A 20,975-nucleotide genomic window follows, 5' to 3' on the forward strand; every position below is an offset into this window, starting at 1 on the left:
ATTTTCCTTAATTCAACTTTTTTTATATGCTTGTTTTACATATTATGATTATATTAATGTTTATAAGTCTAAAGTCAATGACCATTAAATCTAAAATATTATTATATATCTATGTATATTTTAACTTACCAAGACTTAATTCAACAAACCATTCAATTTAATTTCACAAAAGTGAAGAGAGGACTCAATGTCATTTTATATTCAATGTCATAATAAGCATACCCCCTAAAACACTAAAACAGAGATTGATCCCATCCAGAGAATGAAAGAGATGCAAATGTGAAGAGAGGACTGGTTCAGCTCACGTGACTGAAACCGTGTGATGGTTTTGACCGTTGACAGATAGTCAGGCACACTTACAGCAGAGCCTCCGGATCTCCGTATCTGATGTTCAGCCTCACACTCTGTCAGAGTGATGAAACATTAACTTTAACCGGTTAAACTAACAGAGATGAAAGCAGAGGGAAACACTTCGGTTTCCTGCAGAGCTTTCCTCGAGGCAGGGGCGGATTTAGTGAATTGGGGGCCCTGCCGTTTCTGGATAAAAATCAAATAGGCTACAGACTCTACTGACGCGGGTCAGATCACACAATCCACGTGACATCTGTCTCTACTGACGCGGGTCAGGTTACACACTGGTTCATTCGCCGTCGGAAAAACGGTAAAAGAAACCCACATTAAATTGGGCAACAATTTAAACATTGTTTATTTTGCATAAGCAGTCAATCCACGGTGTGAAGTCCCGTTCACACCAAGAACGATAACGATAACTATCACAACACACTTTCCAGCAGTCAATCCACGGTGTAAAGTCCCGTTTCAGTCCGTACGATTGTGATCACAACAACGCGGCTGTTGTTTTTATCGTTCAAATAATTAAATGAAGCAAGCTCTGGTTTTATTCTCGTGGTGGTTGTCTTAAAAGATTCAGATCTTTAAAGCTGGCACAGATCTGCAGCGAACAGACGTCTCTGTGACATCCTCCGCTGTAAACACACATCTGTCTGACCTTTCTGAATGTCACTCTGTCTGGCTTGTATTCCTCCACAGTGTCTCAGAGAGAAGTGCGAGTTTCCTCTTACCCCCGTGTTTCAGCTTCTGGCCTCTGTCTGCTGAGGTTCAAGTGGGTCAGTCAACAACAAGTGTGTCAGTTGTGACGCTTAGAAGGTATACGTGACTTATTACTTCAACAACAAATAGCTGATGCCTTTTTTTTTTTTTTTTGTTCTCGGTTGTGAGGGCAATTTTCATTTAGAAAATGTGTAAATTTTCTATTAAAACACTAGTGAATTTAAAAAATGTTTACAGAGAAATGGCAAGTAACATTACATTTTAAATAGAAAAACTGAATTGTAAAAAGTACTCCAAATAATCTTTTTTTCACATGCAACGTTGACATTTTGTATTTTTTTTGTCAGCACAATCAAATTTTAATTAACACAAAATACATAGAATTATAAGCAAGCATATTGTCTTTATTGATTTGATTTATTAAAATCAATTCAGCAAGTAAAATCTTCAAGGACAAGGCAAATCCTGATCTTAAATTAGAATAAATAATAATAAAAAAGACATTTATATGATTATGAAAGGTTTCAATTTCTAATAAATGCTGTTATTTTTTACTTTCTATTCATCAAAGAATCCTTAAAATGAATAAGATAATAATAAATATTTATTGAGGAGCAAATCAGTATACAGAATGATTTCTGAAGGATCATGTGACACTGAAGACTGGAGTAATGATGCTGAAAATTCAGCTTTGCTTCGCAGGAATAAATTATATTTTAAAATATATGCAAATAGAGCACATGCTATTTAGAATTGTAATAATTTTTCACAATATTACTGTATTTTTTTTTATTAAATGGTGACCCTAAGAGACGTCTTTTAAAAAATCTTACCAACCCCACACTTTTAAAATGGAAGTGCATCAGTCTTTTTTTACACCATCAACCACATTATTTATCTAAAGTTCAAAGCCGTGACGATTCGCTAAACCGATTCGGATGAAGTCAGATTATACTGTTTATGTAGAAATGATGAGCAACTCCTCCACAGCACAACCGATGAAGGTTTTTTGAAACAGGGCTTATTAGTCAGAAGAACAATTCCATGTTTTCAACATTACAGGAAGTTAGGAAGAATGTAGGTGTCTACCGTCACACAAACTACAGTCTTAGAGCTAAAACCGAAAGGCCTTTTTCTCCTTGTGCCTCATGGAAGAAAGAGCATTGGGTTTGAAATGATACAAGGAGTAAATGACCGAATTTTCATTTCTGGGTGAACTGTCCCACACCAAACTGTTGTTTATATGTTGTTGTAATAAATTAATCAAAAAAAATTACAACACCCCAACAACTACAAAACATAAAACAGAAAAAAAACAGCAGCACAGACACACACTTTAACCCTGAAGGGAGGTCCACCGGCGCGACACACATTATTTCTGAGGAGGATGCTGTCCCACGTGTGAGGGGTGGGGAGAACAGATCAGACCAAAAACCACAGCGCTACAGTACACACACTTTAACCCTGATGACTCAGTCATTGATCCTGTAACATGTAACGTGATGGCATCGGTCACACTGATTTCCATCAAACTGACTGATTTTAAGATTTAATTTAGTACTTTCAGCCAGAAATGGTCTAATAATCTTGTTTGATCTGCTGATACTTAAACCACACAAAAATTTATGAAATAAGTAGATAATATATATGTAAAATTATATTTTAATTTTTAAAATTTTATTGTATTATAAATAATCGCATTATATACATTTATTTATATCTATACAAAATGTATTTAATTTTTTTATTATACAATTAATAAATATGTTACACATATTTAATGTTTTTTATTATATTTTATTTTATATTATTAATTTTGTACATTTTAAATGTGGCTTAAATTTACAAATTTATTTATATTCATTATAATTATTTATATTATCGATTATAGATAATAAAGTAAATACATTTGATTTCATTTGTTTAATGTAATAATTAACAAACTCTTAAATATTTCATATATTGTATATTATATTAATTTTGTGAATTTTTTTGTCAAGCATTTTGTAGTATCAAAATTCATTAAAATTTACACAAATATTTGTGATATATTTAAACAAAGAATAAAGTAAATATAAATTTATTTATATTATTTTGTACATTTTAAATGTGGCTTAAGTTTCTGAATTTCTTTATATACATTATAAATATTAATTTTATAGATTATAGATAATAAAGTATTGTAATAACTAATAAATAATTCTTAAATAATTTACATATTGTTATATAAATTTTCTGAATTTTCAAGCATTGTGTAGTATCAAACTTCATTTATATTTACATAAATATAATTATATTAGTACATTTTAAGTTTGGCTTAAGTGTCCAAATGTATTAATATTTTTTGTAATATATTAAATATAAACATACTTTAAAAAAATTATTTGCATGAAAATATATTTTTTAAATGCCATGTTTTAACACTTTGTATGTAATGTAATGCCATCCAGACATTAAGTATGACAGTAAGTGTATATATGCAATATATATGTTTCATGGCCACTGTTATATATTTTTTTTGATCATTTGCCACTATGCAGCTTCTTGAAGTTACGATTTCCTGCAAGTACATAACCCACCATACAAACAGAAAGTGTGTGTGTGTGCGCAGTGAGACCACATTTCTTTCCTCTGCGTGTTCCATTTCTGTTCAGGAAATTGTAAGCTGTGATCTGAGTGAGAATGTTTGTGTTTTTTTCCTTCCCTCCCTCGCGCTGTCATTCATACGTGAGCTGAGTGTCTTACCCTCTCTATAACACTGTTTTTCCGAACCCTGCGTGGAACAACGTGTGAGGTGAATGTCAGCGAGGTATAACAGTCAACACACCTTCAGAATGTCCTCCTGCTTTTCAGAACTATAACAGACGCGTGAGAGGCTGAGGACAGTCTTAATCTTCAGCAACATGACACTCAAATCACACTGCACACATCAGCGCACACCAACAGGTACGTTCGGCTCTCACTGCTGCAGATTGTAAGATGGTTTGAAGGATTTTTTAACATCCATTTTTAATGAATTATTTAGGTATGATACTACGTGTAATATTTGTTCAACTTTTGTTTGTGAATATAGCAATAAATTGTGTGTTAGTGTGAAATTAAAGATAAAAAAAATCCATGTAACTTTAGGGTTTTAATTTCATTTCATTTCATTTAATAATTAGTAAATAAATAAAAAATAAAAGTCACTAAAAATCCTAAAATAATTCATATGGGCTAACTTTATGTACATACAAATGTATTGTTTAATTCAATTTAAGCATTAATAAATAAAGATACTAAAAAAAAATCCATGTAACTTTAGGGTTTTAATTTAATTTAATTTCTAAATAAATAAAAAGTCACTAAAAATCCTAAAATAATTCATATAACTTTATGTACAGAATAATGTATTGTTTAATTCAATTTAAGCATTAATAAATAAAGATACTAAATATCTATCTATATATATATATATATATATATATATATATATATATATATATATATAAAATCCACATAACTTTAGGGTTTTAATTTAATTTAATTTGTAAATAAATAAAAAGTAACTAAAATCCTAAAATAATTCATATAACTTTAAGTACAATTTATTTTAAGCATTAATAAATAAAGATGCTAAAAAAATACTAAATATGATTCATATAACTTTAAGTGCATAAACATTAATTTAACTGAATGAATGAATGAAGTTAAAGGCACTAAAAATAACTTAAAAATGCCCCATAGACATACAAGTATATAAAATGTAAATTAAGTATTGAATTAATAAACAAAAATACTTAACATACTGAAAAAACACTTAAAAATACAGAATAATTTCCCACATAACTTTAAGTACATAAACAATTTAAAACTTTTTACAGAACATTTTTTTTTTAATTTTGTGAAAATTACATTTTTATTTGAATATTTATTTTTATATATTTTAATATAATAATTTAACATATAAATAAATACAAAAGAAAAAAGAACCTGCTATTCTGTCATTGAGTTATCTGATGTCTTAAAAAAAAATCTATAAAATGATTAAGAAGCAAAAAAAACAACAACAACTCAATCAATAAATAAGACGAAAATGTAAAAAGAAAAATACAGAAACAGAAAATAAAAAATGGAATCTTTACTGTTAACAAAAAACTTTACATCTTCCACAGAAAAAAAAATGAAAAGAAAAGAAAAGAAATCGGTTAAACTAACTAACTTACTAACAAAATTAATAAATATTCCTGCTGTTATTCGCTGATATATAAGCCATGTTCTATGCATTTTGAATTCTGAATTAAAAACAGAAAAAAGGAACCCATAACAAAATGAAGTGAACTGACGTTTGTCCATTTGTAGGATCTCTATGGAGCAGCGGACACTGCAAAAGACAGTACAGCTCTAAATCTCAGCAGCACAACTACCTCACAAGAACACATCCGATGGAGCAGAGGAGGCCCAAACCTCACAGGTTCCACTCCTGCCTGATGTTTCGCTTAAAGGTACAAGGAATTCAGACACTTAAATGCAAGCTGACTTCTACTGGATGTACAGTATGAAGTCATTTCCCATCAGGTTCACACACACCGTCTGTTTTTACGCAGCTGTAATGTGATCTAATTTAAACTTCCAAGATGATGTAAAATGAGTTGGCGAGCGGAGATGTATCGATACACAAAATTCACAGGAAATTTACATGACCTCAGGCCGTTTCACTTACCCTGAGAAAAGGTACCTGGTGCGGTAAAACGTAACCATGCCGAACTGACTCGGCTCTGGCGTGATAAACACAAACAATGGCTCTGTTGAAACAGCCGCGGGCGTTTTATGACGTCGCTGGGAAAATAGGCAAATGAGACTGTTTGTGTGGACCTGCAGTGTCAAAACTGGTGCCGTTGTCTCATCTGCCTTTCTGTATTGACACAGGAGCGTGTGAGGATGGACCACGGCCAGCCCGAAGGAGACGTCCAGGAAAGCACTGAGAGCAGGCTGAGGGAACTGGCACTCAAGTGGTTTACAGAGACCCAGGCACCTCTGATTCTCCACAACGGCAACTTCCCAGAATGGTTCCAAGGATTTATCAGCAGAAAGTAAGAAGCGTTTCTGAGAAAATCCACATTTAGAAGAGGCCATAGATGGTTTTTTAAGTAATACTATCTGTTACGACAGCTTTATTGCTATCTCTTCTCTTGTTATGGGGTTAGTTGAACCTATGGACTCTTAAAAACAACGGTTTGTTATTGGCATCTTGGAACATCTGTGAAACCTAGAAAGAGGTTCTTTAGAGTTTTAAGTTTTGTGAAAACCCCCTTTTTATATTTTGAGAGTGAATCACAAGTTTCGAAAGCGTTATGTTTGTACCTTTCGGTTTTTATAATCTTGTTATGTAAGCAATATTCAAAGTTGGGCCGCTTTCATAATTCCCTGTGGTTTCGTGTTTCACAGGGATGCAGAGGAGCATCTGAGAGACAAGGAACTTGGCTGTTTCCTCATTCGGCTCAGTGATAAAGCCACTGGATACATTCTGTCATACAAGTAAGTGTGTCTTCACACTTAGAAACAAAATAAGGGCTATAAAGGTCGTAGGTATTTAGCATTGTTTTTTATTTCTCAGAAACGACCCAGATATTTGCATTTCCTTTAAACCCGGGAGCAAGCTTTTAAAATGCAAAATTTCTGTTGAATACCAGCATTTCTGGGGTTAATATTTAGCTTGTGATGCTAATGGTTCTTAAAATAATTTTTAAAATATTATTTGAGTTGTATTTTTGAATCCATTTGAACAGTCGAAATCCTTGTTTTTCAGAGGTCGTGATCGATGTCGGCACTTTGTCATCAACCAGAGTAAAGACGGGCGTTTTATTGTGACGGGCGACACAGAGATGCATGATACTCTCACCAGCCTCATCGAATATTACAAGACCAGACCCATTGAGCCATTTGGAGAATATCTGACACTCTCATGTTTTGAGGTGAATTTATAATAATGCATATTTTAATAAAATATAGCCTATTATGCATACAATTTTTTTTGTTTATTTATTTATTTTTTGTCTGTGCATATCTGATCTTGAATGTGTTGTGTTGCAGTCATCCATAAGCGAGCTCTATGATGTGATTCATTTTGACCTGAGAGAGAAGCCAGGAGTAAATGTTAAAGCTGCGAAGGATATTTGGGACGATCAGTGCAAAAAACCCCACGAGACACTGCAGCCTCCTGCCCTGCCGCCCAAAGGACACAGAAACACACCCGTATGTCACATTTGCCATTTCATTTCAATTCAATTTGCAATAATTGTCTTTTGTTTCACTATTATATATACAAAATTCATTATTTTATTAAATATAATTTATTTGTACTAATTAATTAATTTAAATGTATTTATTAATTTGTTCGATTTAATGTAAGTATTTATTTGTATTTATTTTCTATGCATACTTCATTTAGTTTTACTAAACAGGGCAAATTAGCGTTAGAGCGCAATTCCAAAACAACGCCGATGGGCGTGGAAATATCTGCGGGTGATTTACTAACAATGCGCAAATTAAAGAACACAGACGCAACATCTCATTTACATATTGACCGACGCAATATACCAAGTGCAGCGCAAATTAGCTTAGTTGCGAATAAACAAAAAATAAATAAATAAGCCACAGTACGTTGAAAAGAACTGGAGGCCAACAAATGAATATAGCAAAATGAAGGCTATTGCAGTTGAGGATTTCCCAACAACAAATTCAGCCATTTCAAGCGCAAAATAGTTTTTTAAATTAATACGTTAAAAATAATGCCCTTCAACACGCCAGTGGTGATTTGATGAGCGCAAACATTAGTAAGTCACGTTGCGTGATTCATTTGAATAATTTTTGCGTCTGAAAGGGAAACTCCTAGAAATATTGTCACGTTGCGTGATTCATTTGAATAATTTTTGCGTCTGAAAGGGAAACTCCTAGAAATATTTAATAAGGTCAGGCGCAAAAATAACTCTCCACGCATTTTCAGCATTAATTCGTCACTGTGCGTCTTTAGTAAAACCTGAAAGTCCTATTTTTATGCCAAAAGACGGTTTGCATTGGCGCAAGCTGTTAGTAAAACTTGCCTCATGCATTTAAACATCTGACCATGGCCTAACATCTGCATAATTATGATTCCTTTTCACAGGCAGTGCCGCCAGTGCCAAGAAAAGGCCCTCTTCTGAAAGCCGCCTCCTTAGAAGCAAAGCACAGCCCAGAAAACGTGCTGTACACACTGATAGACCTGCAGAAGCCCAAAGAAAGAGCCAGAACGCCCACAGAGGGCAAAGACATTTCACTTACAGCTTCCCGAGGGGAACCCCGAGCCCTGAGGCTACAGAAAGTTTCTGCCGCACACCAAGGAACCATTTACTCTGAGCTCTTAGTGCCGAACTGCAGAAGCCAATCCCTGCATTTCCTGGATGCAGACAGTGAAGAAGAAGGACACTTTAATAGAAGAAGCAAACCGCAAATGTCTTCCCACATGCAGAGAGAACAACTCACCAATCCAGGTTTGGAAATACTGTGCAATTCATCGGTTTATCAGTTAGCCGGAACACATGGCAACCGAAACACAAGAACGTCAAAGGTCAACGTACAGGAAAGAGATGTTATGTATGCCGAGGTGCCTCTTGAACCCGTTCCAAATCACTTCCTGGTTGACGACACGTATGAGCAGATTCCCGATTCACGGCCTACAGCGAGAGCAGAGGAGACATCACACACTAACACTTACGAAACGCTAACAGACTTGAAACCCAAGCAGATTTTATCTGCCAAGCCCCTTAAGGTAAGTGTTGATGAGATATATGGAAAATGCCTAAATTTCAAAATGCTTAATGGAACGTAATATTTAAGATTAGGAAACACTGAGATGATTATGACGGGTTACATCATGATAACTTTAATAACATACCTGTTGTTTCTTGTAGACTGAGAAATGGAAATGGCACTCCCCCAAATACTGGAAAAAATAACCTCTTCAGATGAACATCATCACTGACGTGAATCATAACATTACACTAATGAAGAACAGTCGTTAACAAACATGCATGTACTTCCGTCCACTGAAGCTACTTCTGATTATTGAATACTAGAATAGTGCAGCTATATTTTTCACTGGATTTTTGTATGTCTATTTGTGAAACTTTTATTTGTTACTTTTAAAATACTCTTATGTGTTACAAGAATATTTATTAACTTAATAAAAATATATATATATTGTGTCTTGATGTCAACGACAAGCTAGAATCACAGAAGTGTGTTGGAAATGTTCAGGAATTTGTATATGATGTGTAATAAAATAATGATATTTTGCCACTCTAAGGGTTTTTGAGGATTTGTAAGTTCTCATATTTTCTTGATATAAAACACTATTATGCCTACTGCACAACAATTCTTGTTTCATCTCAACTTTATTGACCATGAATTATTAATACACAGATTGGGAATGAAGCTGTTAAACTTTACAGTCTTCAGAATGACCGAACCTGCCGGCAACAGAGACCATCTGTGAAGGTGCACATCTGTCTTTTGAGATTCAGTACAACTTTTGGAACCATTAAAACAAATGATGTCATTGTGTCCTGCTTTTATGGTCTTTCACGAAATGTTAATAATCTCAAACAACAGATTTCCAGTAAAAACACTTCAAACGAGTAAATAAATACTATTTAAAACAGAATTCAACATTAAAAAAAAAAAAACAGAAAATATAACTATATGTACTATATAATTAGCAAAACTACACATATATATATATAATATATATAATATATATAGCGTAAAACCCATTTGTGGTTACCAACTATAGTATTGTTGTTGTTTTTTTTAATTTGTTGTAAAACCATGATTCATTTTACAGCAGATAACTACATCTCTGTGACAAATATGATACAAATATAATGTGACAGAGATATTATCTGTAATGGTATCTATTTATTCATTAATGGTGCTTCCCTTCGGAATTTTACTGTGGTTTTACTGCAAATATAATTAATATAGTTAAAGCATGGTAACTACAAATTAACCATGGTTTTGCTACACTAACCATAGCTTAACCATGTGGTCACACGAATGGTAATCAGTCCACCAAAAATCATGGTAACTACAATTTTTCTATAATAAATTGATGGTTAATTTTCATACTGGCAGCAAATACTTATGGCTGAAGTCACATTATCTGCAAACTAGTTATTTATTCATTACTTTTGTTTGCTAAGCTAGTAGCAACCAGTTAATACTCATAACATGGCTGAGGTGAGTATCTGTAAACCAGCATTTTTTTTTTTTTTTTTTTTTTTGCTTGCTAAGCTATTTGCAGTCATCTCATACAGTATATATGTAGTCACAATATGACTGGTAAGTCATGTCACTGCATAGCTTTCTGTTTATTTATAATTGATGCTTGCTAAGCTAGGACAACCAGCTACTCATGAAGTGAGTGAGTCATGTTCTCTGTAAACAGCTTTAGCTTTCTGTTTATTCATTAGCGCTTGCTAAATTATTAGCAACCAGTTAATGAACAGCTAAGACCAGAGCTACCATCTTAAACTGTTTTAAACACTGCTAGCTATTGTACGTCACATCCTGTAGAAAAATAAGTTTAGGCAACATAAAACAACCATGACTGGTCAATTAAGGACAAACTTCAGCTGGCTCAGAAAATGTACTTAAAAAAAGCTAAACAGTGTATGGATAACTATATGGATTTAAATTATAGGACTGTTGATCATAGTAATCAGGCACAACTACAAATTAATGATTGTTCCCTAGAAACTTCCTGACTCCCTACAGAGAGTAGAGGTGATATCCTCACATGTGATTTATGTCTGGAGGAAATTTATAGTGGCCTTTCTGACTCCTTGGAGAAGCAAGACTGTGATTTGCACGCTTACGCACAAACTCGAGGGACCAAATGGTGTCGGACAAGATCTTCATGTAAAAGGGGACAATAAAGCTGCCAGCGGTGACTGATCTGGTTTTTGTGGGCAGCAGTGTCACACACAGTAAGAAGAATAATATAAACAGTTAATCCTAAAAGACATATCAGCAGAAATACAGTAAAATAAATGGCATATCAGCAGAGCTAAAGTGGCTAAGCTAACCAGTTAAACCTTGTAGCCAAATATGCATACTTCCCTACAATATAGCAGGTGTAAAGCAGTATGTGAAAGATTAGTTTGTCTGAATTTAGTATTAATAAAACAGTTGCTGTAAAGTACCCAGATAATCTACAGTAATTCCACATCCAATATCCCATGAGGCCACCGTAGGGGAGTTCTGAATGGCAGTGAAGAAACACAACAGACACTGTAGGTCAACATGGCGGATGAAGTATGTACAAATTTCACTTATACTACACACAATCATACTATATAGAACAGCTGCAAATTTTGTTCCTCATCAAAGGTAGTACCTACTCAGTATGTGATTTCGGACACAGCTCCTTAATGCAATGCTTATCTATTAACATAAACCTTGACACATTCATACTATCCACCTTTTTCTTCAACGCGGAAGTAAGCCTATGGGTGAGACTTTCGTATCATTAACCGTCATAGGTATATAACGAGGAGAATAACAAAGTGCAGTAAACGGTAGAACTGTTTGCACTACAAACCAGTGTGTTCATAATTAAGATAATACATTAAAATAATATACGACAAGAAAACACCAACTTTCAATATCAAGCAGCAAAACGAACTGTTTTGTTCAGCTACAAATAGTTAGCAGTGGACGCAGATGAGACGGGAAGCCAGACCCATAGAATTTGCAAATGGCCGCGCCCATTTTTACGACAAGAAAAAGGTGGATACAGAACAAACTTTTTTTAAAAAGTTGCAAAGTTCGATGCGAAGTGCTTTGTGATTGGCTCCCAATGTTTTTATCGTCAGTTGGAAAAAAGTGATTCCAATGATGTTGTTCCTCTGTCATTAACATTTAAAACTAAATCTTTATTGTTACATCCTTGGTGTAAATGGGCCTCAATTTCCTTTATAATTGATTATCAATTGTTTAATTACGGTTTTTACAAGCAATTTTCCAATTTTGCGCACTCATTTTCGTTTCCTTTAAAGGGAATAGGTAGTGAGAGGGCGATTTCGGATAAACCACTTATCTAGAATCACATGCTACTGTGATAAATCAAGTTAGCATGTGGCTACAGTGCCAAAATAGACATTTTGAATGCTAAAGCTAATGGTAACACTCCACAATTGGATGTAAAAGCATTGTGTAAATCCTAGGATGATGTGTTTGCAGACTCAAACAAACGTATCGTGTTTCCTTGTTTATCGTTATTGATCAGGAGATTAGCGTACCGTGTTTGCCTGACAAAAAAGCCATTACTTGAACACATCCAGTAATACTGATATATAACCTGCCTTTGTTATCGAACTGGCTTCTAAAAAAACCCAAAATGGATTGTTTTGAAACTCTTGGGATGCCATATTGGCAAACATCACTGGGCTAATAAGATTAGAGGGCAGCCAAGGCCAGCTCAGAGAGTGTGTGTGTGTACCACTGCGCATGTGTGAGTCACTGATGTCCCATTTTATGCCCTGGCCCAGAAAAATCAATGCTCTAATGCCTACATTACTGTCAGCAACCTGAGTGGCTGTATCAGACTGGAACAGAAGCACATCTAAATCAGCAGATGCTCAGGGTGAGAGCCGTAATTAACGGAGGCGCATCATCAGCACTTACATCCTACTGGAGTTTTTAATACAGTCCTCATAAAGGGAGTTGGAGGTAACGGGATGAGGAATTAACTGCATATTAGCGCAGGCGGCGTTATCCCTAATGACTGCACACCGCCGTGATATCGGCAAAATGCTCCCTCACCAATTCATCCAGGCATGCCTTGTTTTATGTCTGAGAAGCATTTTCATGGCTTACGTAAGATCTGTTAATGGGATCTTTTGACCATTAACAAAAGTCTAAGTGCATTTGTATTTATTTTAAAGTCCATTTTAGTTGTTTCTGGTACAGTATATGTCAAATACTTGTCTAATGATGAAAACAATGTGAGAAACCATAACTATTTCACATAATGGATGCTTTTTTTTTACTATTTAAAGGGACTGTTTTCCCCAAGATGAAAATTCTGTATTTTTTTCACCCTGACCCTATTGACTTTCATTGTATGGACAAAAAACAAAACAAAACAAAGACTTTTCAACAAAAGAGAGAATGTCATACAGGTTTGGAATAACATAAGGGTGTGTAAAATATTTTTATATTTGGGTGAATTATCCCTTTATTTTGTTGCTGTATGGGTGCTTATATTAAACTTTTTGCTTTAGACATGAATTAAAATTAGTTTAATATGTTAGACTTATATTATGAGATGTTTTCAGTTTCATGAAAAAAAAAAAAACAATTCATACAGTCATAATTATGACAAAAGTCTTAATTATGAGATAAAGACAACAAATCAATGACGACAAAGTTGAAATTATGAAAAAAATTCATAATCATTACAAAATTTTTAATTATGGCAAACAATTATGAGATAATTATGACACACTAAGACAATCAAGATGACAAGTCAATGATGACAAATTTGAAATCAAAATTATGACAAACAATTATGAGATAGTCATAATTATGTCAAGTCACTATTATGAGATCAAATCAATGACAACAAAGTTGAAATTATGAGATAAATTGTGACATAGGTCAAAATTATGAGAAACATTTATTACATAAGATAAAGGGCCAAATTTGCTAAATAGGGCAACATAGTGCAAGAATGCAATTCCAAAACAGCAATGATGGGCATGGAAATTTCTGCCTCCTCCTAGCAACAACAAATGCAGCCATTACGGGAGCAAAATAGTTTAAGAGATGCTTTTTTGGGGTGTTAAAAAAATACCAGTAATTTGACAAGCAGAAACGTTAGTAAATCATGTTGCATGATTCAATTTATTACTCTCCTCCCATAAATTTTGCATCTGAAAGGGAAACTCTTATAAAAGCATATTCAATAAGGTCTATTTTAACACCTAAAGACGGTTTGTGCCAGCGCTGTTAGTAAAACTGGCCGAAAAAGAAAAAAATCACAATTATGAGATAACACATTATGACATTAAAGACCAAATTTAATCTCATAATTATGACATGGAATGTCATTATTTTTTAAATGTCATAATTAGGATTTACCAAAGCATGTTTGAGTTGCAAAAATTGAACTACCATACAAACTTTTATTATACAAACATAATAGATATCAACTATTTCTATTTACTTGAGGTGGAACTCTGACCTAGCAACCAGCCAAAACAGCCTAGCAACGCAATAGCAAACTCCTAGACTATCATTGCAACCATCTAGCAATCCCATGGCAACCCAATATGAAAATAATAAAGCATTATAAATCTTAGACGTGTCAGTGTATGACTGGACATCATGCATTGTAAGACATTACAAGATCAGCAGGATCACATACTCACCCTGTCGTCCCCAAAAATGAAGCACAACATATACATTTACATATTAAACAACATTTTCTTGAAAAACAATCTAAAGCATTTGAATCAATGTTGGACTCTGTTAAAAGGACAGAAGTGTCTGACCCAGTAAATCCTCAGCTGAACTACAGTAATATGGCCAAGGACAGCTCTGTGCATCTCTGGGTGGAGATTTTACTGTGCTCAAAGTGCTCTGTGTATAATCATACGAGTGCTGAGGCAGCACTGCTCCTAGCGATCTCATTCAGCTTAAAAAGTCATTAAAGTGGAATACGACAGGGTAGGCTGAAGAATAATTGTCGGCCCATCTTTAATGTTAAGTCTGGTTGGTTCGCAGCTGCATGGGGCATTGAACTAGAACGAGAAGAGGACAAAGAAACAGCAGGGCCATGACAGGGGTAACAAAAATCCAGCTAAATTATATTCAAATATGCAACAATGAACAGTTCAAATATTTATAATAAAAAGCATCTCTTACAGTAAGTAATTAGGAATAGGCTGGTAACTAGAAAACTCTACCATTGTGATCAAGTCACACTGTGCTCAAGATGGACTGTCCCGATAATAAGTTCAGTCCTGTGTTGTCCCAAGTTGTTCCAAACATTTTTTTTTTAATTCTGTGGAACATGAAAGAAGACTTGAGAAATGTCTTGGTGTTGTTTTTGTCCATTCAAAGTTGTTTTGGACCCCGCTGACTTAAAGATGAGTAAATGATGACAGAAATTTAATTTGGGCGTCAACTATTTAATATAACCCTTTAATTCCCAAAATGAAGCACAAATGAAGGCCAATTTATACTTCTGCGTCGAGTGTACGCCGTAGTGTACGTCGTAGGCTACGCACGTAGGCTACGCCGCCGTGAGCATTTATACTTCTGCGTATGTCTGTTTTGCTCTGCAGTTACACCGCCGAAACGCTAGTTGACGTGAGCGGGTTCCACTGTGTTTACATTCCTCGATCCTCGCGGGCTTCTACGAACAATGGCGACTGAAAGAGAGCGGATCATGTTGGAGCTGGATGGCTGTATTTCCTCACTTCTTCAATTAATCGCTCGGTCACTTGGTCCATTTCCATGTTGGCTCTTCACTGAATTTCGGAATTTAAAAATGGCGGGCGGTCCAGAGTGCAGAAGATCATTCCGGAAATGCGTAGGAGGAAACGTGATACTACCAAGCCGACCAATCACAGATCTTGCAGTCCGCGTCGTCGCGACGCGTAGTTACATTTTTGAGGAGGTGCGCGTCAGGGTACGGCGAAGGGTACGACGTATGGTACACGTCAATGCATATGCTACGCCGTATCTACTACGCGCACCCGACGCAGAAGTATAAATTGGCCTTGAGATTTAAAGGATTGTTCAACCAAAAATGAAAATTGTCATTAATTACCAACCCATCATATAATTAATTCCAAACCTGTAAGACCTTTGTTCATCTTAAGAACACAAATGAAGATATTTTTGATGAAATCCAAGAGCTTTCTGACGCTGCGTAAACAGCATTGGTACTGACATGTTCAAGGCCCAGAAAGTGAGTAAGGACATTTTCCATGTGACATCAGTGGTTCAACCGTAATGTTATGAAGCTATAAGAATACTTTTTGTGCATAAAGAAAACAAAAATAACGACTTTATTCAACAATTTCTTCTCTCCCGTGTCAATGTTTGACTTTTTTTTTTTTTATCACATGGACTATTTTAATAATGACCTTAATCACTTTCTGGGCCTTGAACAAGTCAGTTGCATTGCTGTCTATGCAGGGTCAAAAAGCTCTCGGATTTTATCAAAAATATCTTAATTTGTGTTTTGAAGATGAACGAAATGCCTTATGGGTTTGGAATGACATGAGGGTAATTAATGACAGAATTTTCACTATGGGGTGAACTTACCCTTCAGTAGAGGTCAAAATTGTCAGTGTCATAAATAATGATCTGTCCTTCAATAAAAAATAAAAATAAAAATTGTAATATAGCGCACAAGTCACATGGACTACATGCTCTACTGTAAGAGTGATGTAAACATTCTTCGTATGTATTTTCTCTTTTGTGTTCTGCGGAAGAAAAATACAGGTTTGGAACAACATAAGAGTGAGTAAAGGATGATGGACTTTTAATTTTTGTGTGAACTATCCCTTTAAATAATACATTTTGTCACAAAATCAAGCATTAACCCCAAAATATCAATAGATGCACTCAGTCAACAATCAACAGAAAACCTTTATTAAAAGTTAAGTCAAATGCCCTCTATCACATCAAATACTGAAAAAAGGTAAGAGACAGTTTGACACTAACACTAAAGTTAGGACAGAAGGGACAGAGGGATCTGCAGGTGGAACAAATACATGGAGAGCGAATGACAGAGAGGACAATTAGAGAATATATGATGACAGAGCCCTTCATTCAACTGGAGAACATTTAGATATGATTGTCGTCATGCTCCAGTTCTATAAGCAATTAGATTATGAAATGGCAAAGCTGTCGGGACATTAGGGAACATAATCTAATTCATGCATTTTATGGAGAAAGATTGCATAGCTGTAGAAAACACTGTCTCTGTGGCGCTGATGCCAATAATGTGCTTGTAGCCCTCTCTCTCACTCTCTTGTCCAGTTTGTTTGTCCCTTCCTGAATGAAAACTGTCCCATGATTTATTTGATCCCAAATAAGAGTCCTAGAAGTGGGAGAGTGAGTTAAATTTGTGTCCAATGTGCCACGGACATTGGTAGAAGCCCATAAAAGTGGTTTACAATCCACATTAGTTTTACTCCAGGACGAGGTGTGTGGGTCAAACCCACAAAAGGCCTCAACTTTCCATTTACTTTCTCTGAAAACACAAGGGATTTCTGATCCACACTTTTCATTGGTAATGAAACAGCCAAGCGTTTGTCAGTAATCCTGTCAAGTGTGCTTCCAAAAATCAAAGGAATACAACAGTAGACGTTTATCCTTCGATGTGGACTTGTCTGTTCAAGGAACATCAGCACTGGTGTCTTCCACTGAAGCCAATTTAGATTCGTATATGGAAGGTGCTGCAGTACAGAAAGATGACAGACAGAAAGAGCATATTAGATTAAAGATAAAAAAGGGACCAGCCACAATCGAATTATGCCATTTCATGTCCCTAAAGCAATGGCATCATTTCGAAGTCCAAAAAAAGTGAAACCCAGGATATATTTTAGGATTTGCATTAGTCTTAACCACTCGAAAAATTGATTCTAAAATGAATTTGGATTTTCTATTTTAGTTTTCTATTGTAATGTATTTTAAAATGTAATTTATTCATGTGATTGTGAGTGTTTAATAAATAAGACACAGGTATTTGTGTTGAAATAATACAAAAAAAATAGTAAATAGTCAAACTAACAACTAACCCTAATAAGCACAAAAGATTAATAAAAAATGAAACATAATCAAAAGTGTCTCTTGTAGCACTGTTAATCCTTAAACTCTATAATGAATGTGTATATGAGATCTGATTTATGGGTTCATTTTCCCATTAAAGTTTTAAATTGCTGAGTCATACAAACAGTGTTGTTCTTTTGTTTATTATGTAATTTATTAGTGCAGAAATGACACTTCACCTTTAAGTAGCAAAAAACCTACAGTCAGCAAAATGCTAAGGGCATAAATCCCTTCTACGTTAACTTCCTGTGAGTGTCCAAGAAAGTAATTCTATCTTTGACTGGCAGCTGCTGAATGCAATTCTAGATTTGTTTGGCATCCAGGTCTCCAAATGATGATACAAAACCTTCCTGTCCCTCTCAATCATGTGGTCAGTGAGGCACAGCTGTGCAGTCCAAAAAGGCCTGTTAAAGCCAAGCAGAAGAACTCTTGCCCTATAACGCATAATTAAGCGCACTGCAGCCAAAATATAGCAGTGTGCCTCCAGAGTAGAACGCTAACTAGAACTTTAGCAACTAGCATAACTGACTTTACACTTATAAGGACTTAGTATGTCTGATATGAACACATGAACTCCCAGTTAAATGATGAGCATCATTTCTGTGAAGTACAAACTAGTAACTAGTACATAAGCGTAAGTACAAACGGCAGCATGCTATCCAAAAAAATACTACAAAGGGAAATTCTACACAGGCAGGAAATCTACACATCTTTCAAATAGTGACTCAACTTGCAATTTATTTCAATAGATTTCAATGAGTCTGATGTTAGCATGTTGCTAAGCTAACACTACAGAACACTAATTAAAGTGCCATTTTTGAGTTAGATTTGACTATTTAATTCAATCTATGTTAGTGATGAATGAAATGATATAATGAGAATTGTGCCCGCATTCTCCACCATCTGAGATAGACTGAACTACCAAAACCCTAACTTTAAATTACATTGTATAATAAGCAAAACTCTGAATAGAATGCATCTGAGGAAATAAGTCACTTTATGACATCTATTGTTCTTACCTTAAAAAGTCAGGGGCCCTGGAGATCATGTTCTCAAAGTCGGCAAAGGAGAGCTTATTGTCTCCATCCAGGTCGGCCTCCTCAATGGCCTTCTCACACACCAGAATAACCTCCTCTGGTGTCAGCTCCTCCTTCGTTAACCTGTTTAGAGTCTTTTCTAAGTCCTCCTTGCAGATGTAATTATCCACATTGAAGTCTAAGAACAAAACAAGAAGATAAGAATTAACTACAAAAGGCATTCATGTTTTTAAATTTGCTGCAGCGTTTATGAAAGTTGCAATATAAATGTTTATTACAACCTCTAAAACTGTGCACTGTGAAAATCACATTGTAATTATTATTATTTTTTTTTTTTGTTCTTGTGGGCTGTACATGAGTTAATAAAAAAATAACTTTTACCATATATTTTAAAAGCATAAATGGCTTTCAGTTCTCTTGGAGCCATTTCGCTGAGAACTGAAAACATGTCCACAAAGTCATTGAAGCTGAGGTTCCCCTTGCCGTCTTCAGAGAATGATTCCACAATCCGATTCCTGAACGGATTCTCCTAGAAAACAGAAATTGAATATTTTATTAGGTTTACGGGATGACACTATAAAAAGAACTAGAGAGGCTGCAATATTAGTTTTTTTTTTTTAGTATGATCTCTCTATTTACTATTATAGAGTTTCTGTCATGACAACTCTTAAAGAGTTTAGCATGGTAATGTACATGGCAATGTTAATATGTTTGGTCTTGTTGGAATAGATCTGCTACAATTCTGTTGCAGCAGAGCAAGTACCGACTTGCTACTGCCAATACATTTACAGACATGCTACTGCGAGCATGTCGAAAATAACATACATAACATACATGAAATAATCTCCATATATAACATACATGTAATTACCCTGTAGCAGATCTATACAGGTGGAGCTGGGGAAGGTGGAGGGTTTCTGAAGTGTGCTGCAACTGCTATTATTATTTTTATTTCAACAGAATATTTCAATTTTATGTTGATTGTAGTTTTAGTATTCTCAGTACTTCAACTTCATTTTTTCCATCTATTTATTTTAAATTTTATTTCACCTTAACTTCAATGACTGAAAATGACAGCAACAGTCAAGAGTAAAAACACTGTGCAAAATTTATATGGATATTCTAATGGAAACCTACGATTAAAGGTACAATGGTGCAACCATAAAAATACCATGGAAACCACATAATACCACACTATTTGTTTTTAATATTTTTTATATTTCACTAACAGTGACATGACCTGTGGCTATAGTGTCCCATCCTCATTTGTGCTTTGCATTTTACCTATCCAAGTCCACTCAAACAGCAGTGAGTAGTGAACACGCACACACACACACACACTCACACACACCGTGAAAATACACCCAGAGCAGTATTAATTATTAAGACAATATATTTTCCCTTAAAAATCAATGTAGATGCAAAAAAACATCTGTAGATTGTATATAGGCCTAGCTATAGAGTGCAAATGTATGGCTGTACATAAGCATGTGTGCAGCAGAGGGAGTTTTGCTGAGTGAGTCATGTATAAAATGTAGAAAGGCTGACTCCCCAAACTGGCGCCCATATATTTCTTATTGGCTATTGGCCTAAAGGAATTTTTATGCCCTGTACTACTAGCTGACTCAACAGCTCTGGGAACAGTAGCATGAACACAGCAGAGCAAGATCAACCCTGATGTCTCCGCTCCGCTTTAAACACTCAACATCCTGTGCACAATTATAACTATCCCAGGTGATATTTTTGTGCCGTTTTACCATCTGCAAGGTCAAAATAGCAAGCTTTACATGTAGGATTTGAGGTGTAATATGTTATTTCAGGTTATAGGTTTGCTCAAGTGATAAGTATAAGCCATAGCAAGCACCACAGTTCACCTTATGATAATTTAGATTAGCTACTTTACATTCAACCAAATAATCTGTTAGTAACTGTATTGATGACTAAATCATACTGAATAGCCTTCATGTAAACACTGCTATCAAATGAAACTTCAGCAAC

The 20,975-nt window shown here is 35.0% G+C and overlaps 2 protein-coding genes across 5 annotated transcripts in view; one reads left to right on the forward strand and one right to left on the reverse strand.

The window, feature by feature from the left end:
* Positions 1-592: 592 nt before the first annotated feature.
* LOC109051268 lies at positions 593-9,644 on the forward strand. Of its 2 annotated transcripts, XM_042753215.1 has the most exons (10): positions 593-661; positions 1,051-1,167; positions 3,925-4,017; positions 5,413-5,555; positions 5,980-6,143; positions 6,499-6,588; positions 6,860-7,025; positions 7,144-7,305; positions 8,216-8,857; positions 9,000-9,644. In XM_042753215.1, exons 3-10 carry the CDS (start codon positions 3,975-3,977, stop codon positions 9,042-9,044), a joined length of 1,455 nt encoding a protein of 484 aa, XP_042609149.1. In that variant the 5' UTR covers positions 593-661; positions 1,051-1,167; positions 3,925-3,974; the 3' UTR covers positions 9,045-9,644. The 2 variants fall into 2 exon arrangements, with proteins under 2 accessions (XP_042609149.1, XP_042609150.1); XM_042753216.1 differs by lacking the exon at positions 593-661 and having other exon boundaries at positions 857-1,167.
* Positions 9,645-16,737: 7,093 nt separating this feature from the next.
* Positions 16,738-20,975, reverse strand: part of LOC109051110 (calcium and integrin-binding family member 2-like) — a 30,138-nt gene continuing 25,900 nt past the window's right edge. For all 3 annotated transcript variants that reach the window (XM_042753709.1, XM_042753708.1, XM_019068660.2), the window contains 3 exons: positions 19,359-19,506; positions 18,960-19,155; positions 16,738-17,567 (listed from right to left, as the gene is read on the reverse strand). In XM_042753709.1, coding sequence (XP_042609643.1) covers positions 17,546-17,567; positions 18,960-19,155; positions 19,359-19,506 — 366 coding nt within the window. In that variant the 3' untranslated portion in view covers positions 16,738-17,545. The remainder of the gene's footprint in view (positions 17,568-18,959; positions 19,156-19,358; positions 19,507-20,975) is intronic.

The sequence above is a fragment of the Cyprinus carpio genome, chromosome B25 (genome assembly GCF_018340385.1).
Source record: "Cyprinus carpio isolate SPL01 chromosome B25, ASM1834038v1, whole genome shotgun sequence".
Lineage (NCBI taxonomy): Eukaryota > Metazoa > Chordata > Actinopteri > Cypriniformes > Cyprinidae > Cyprinus > Cyprinus carpio.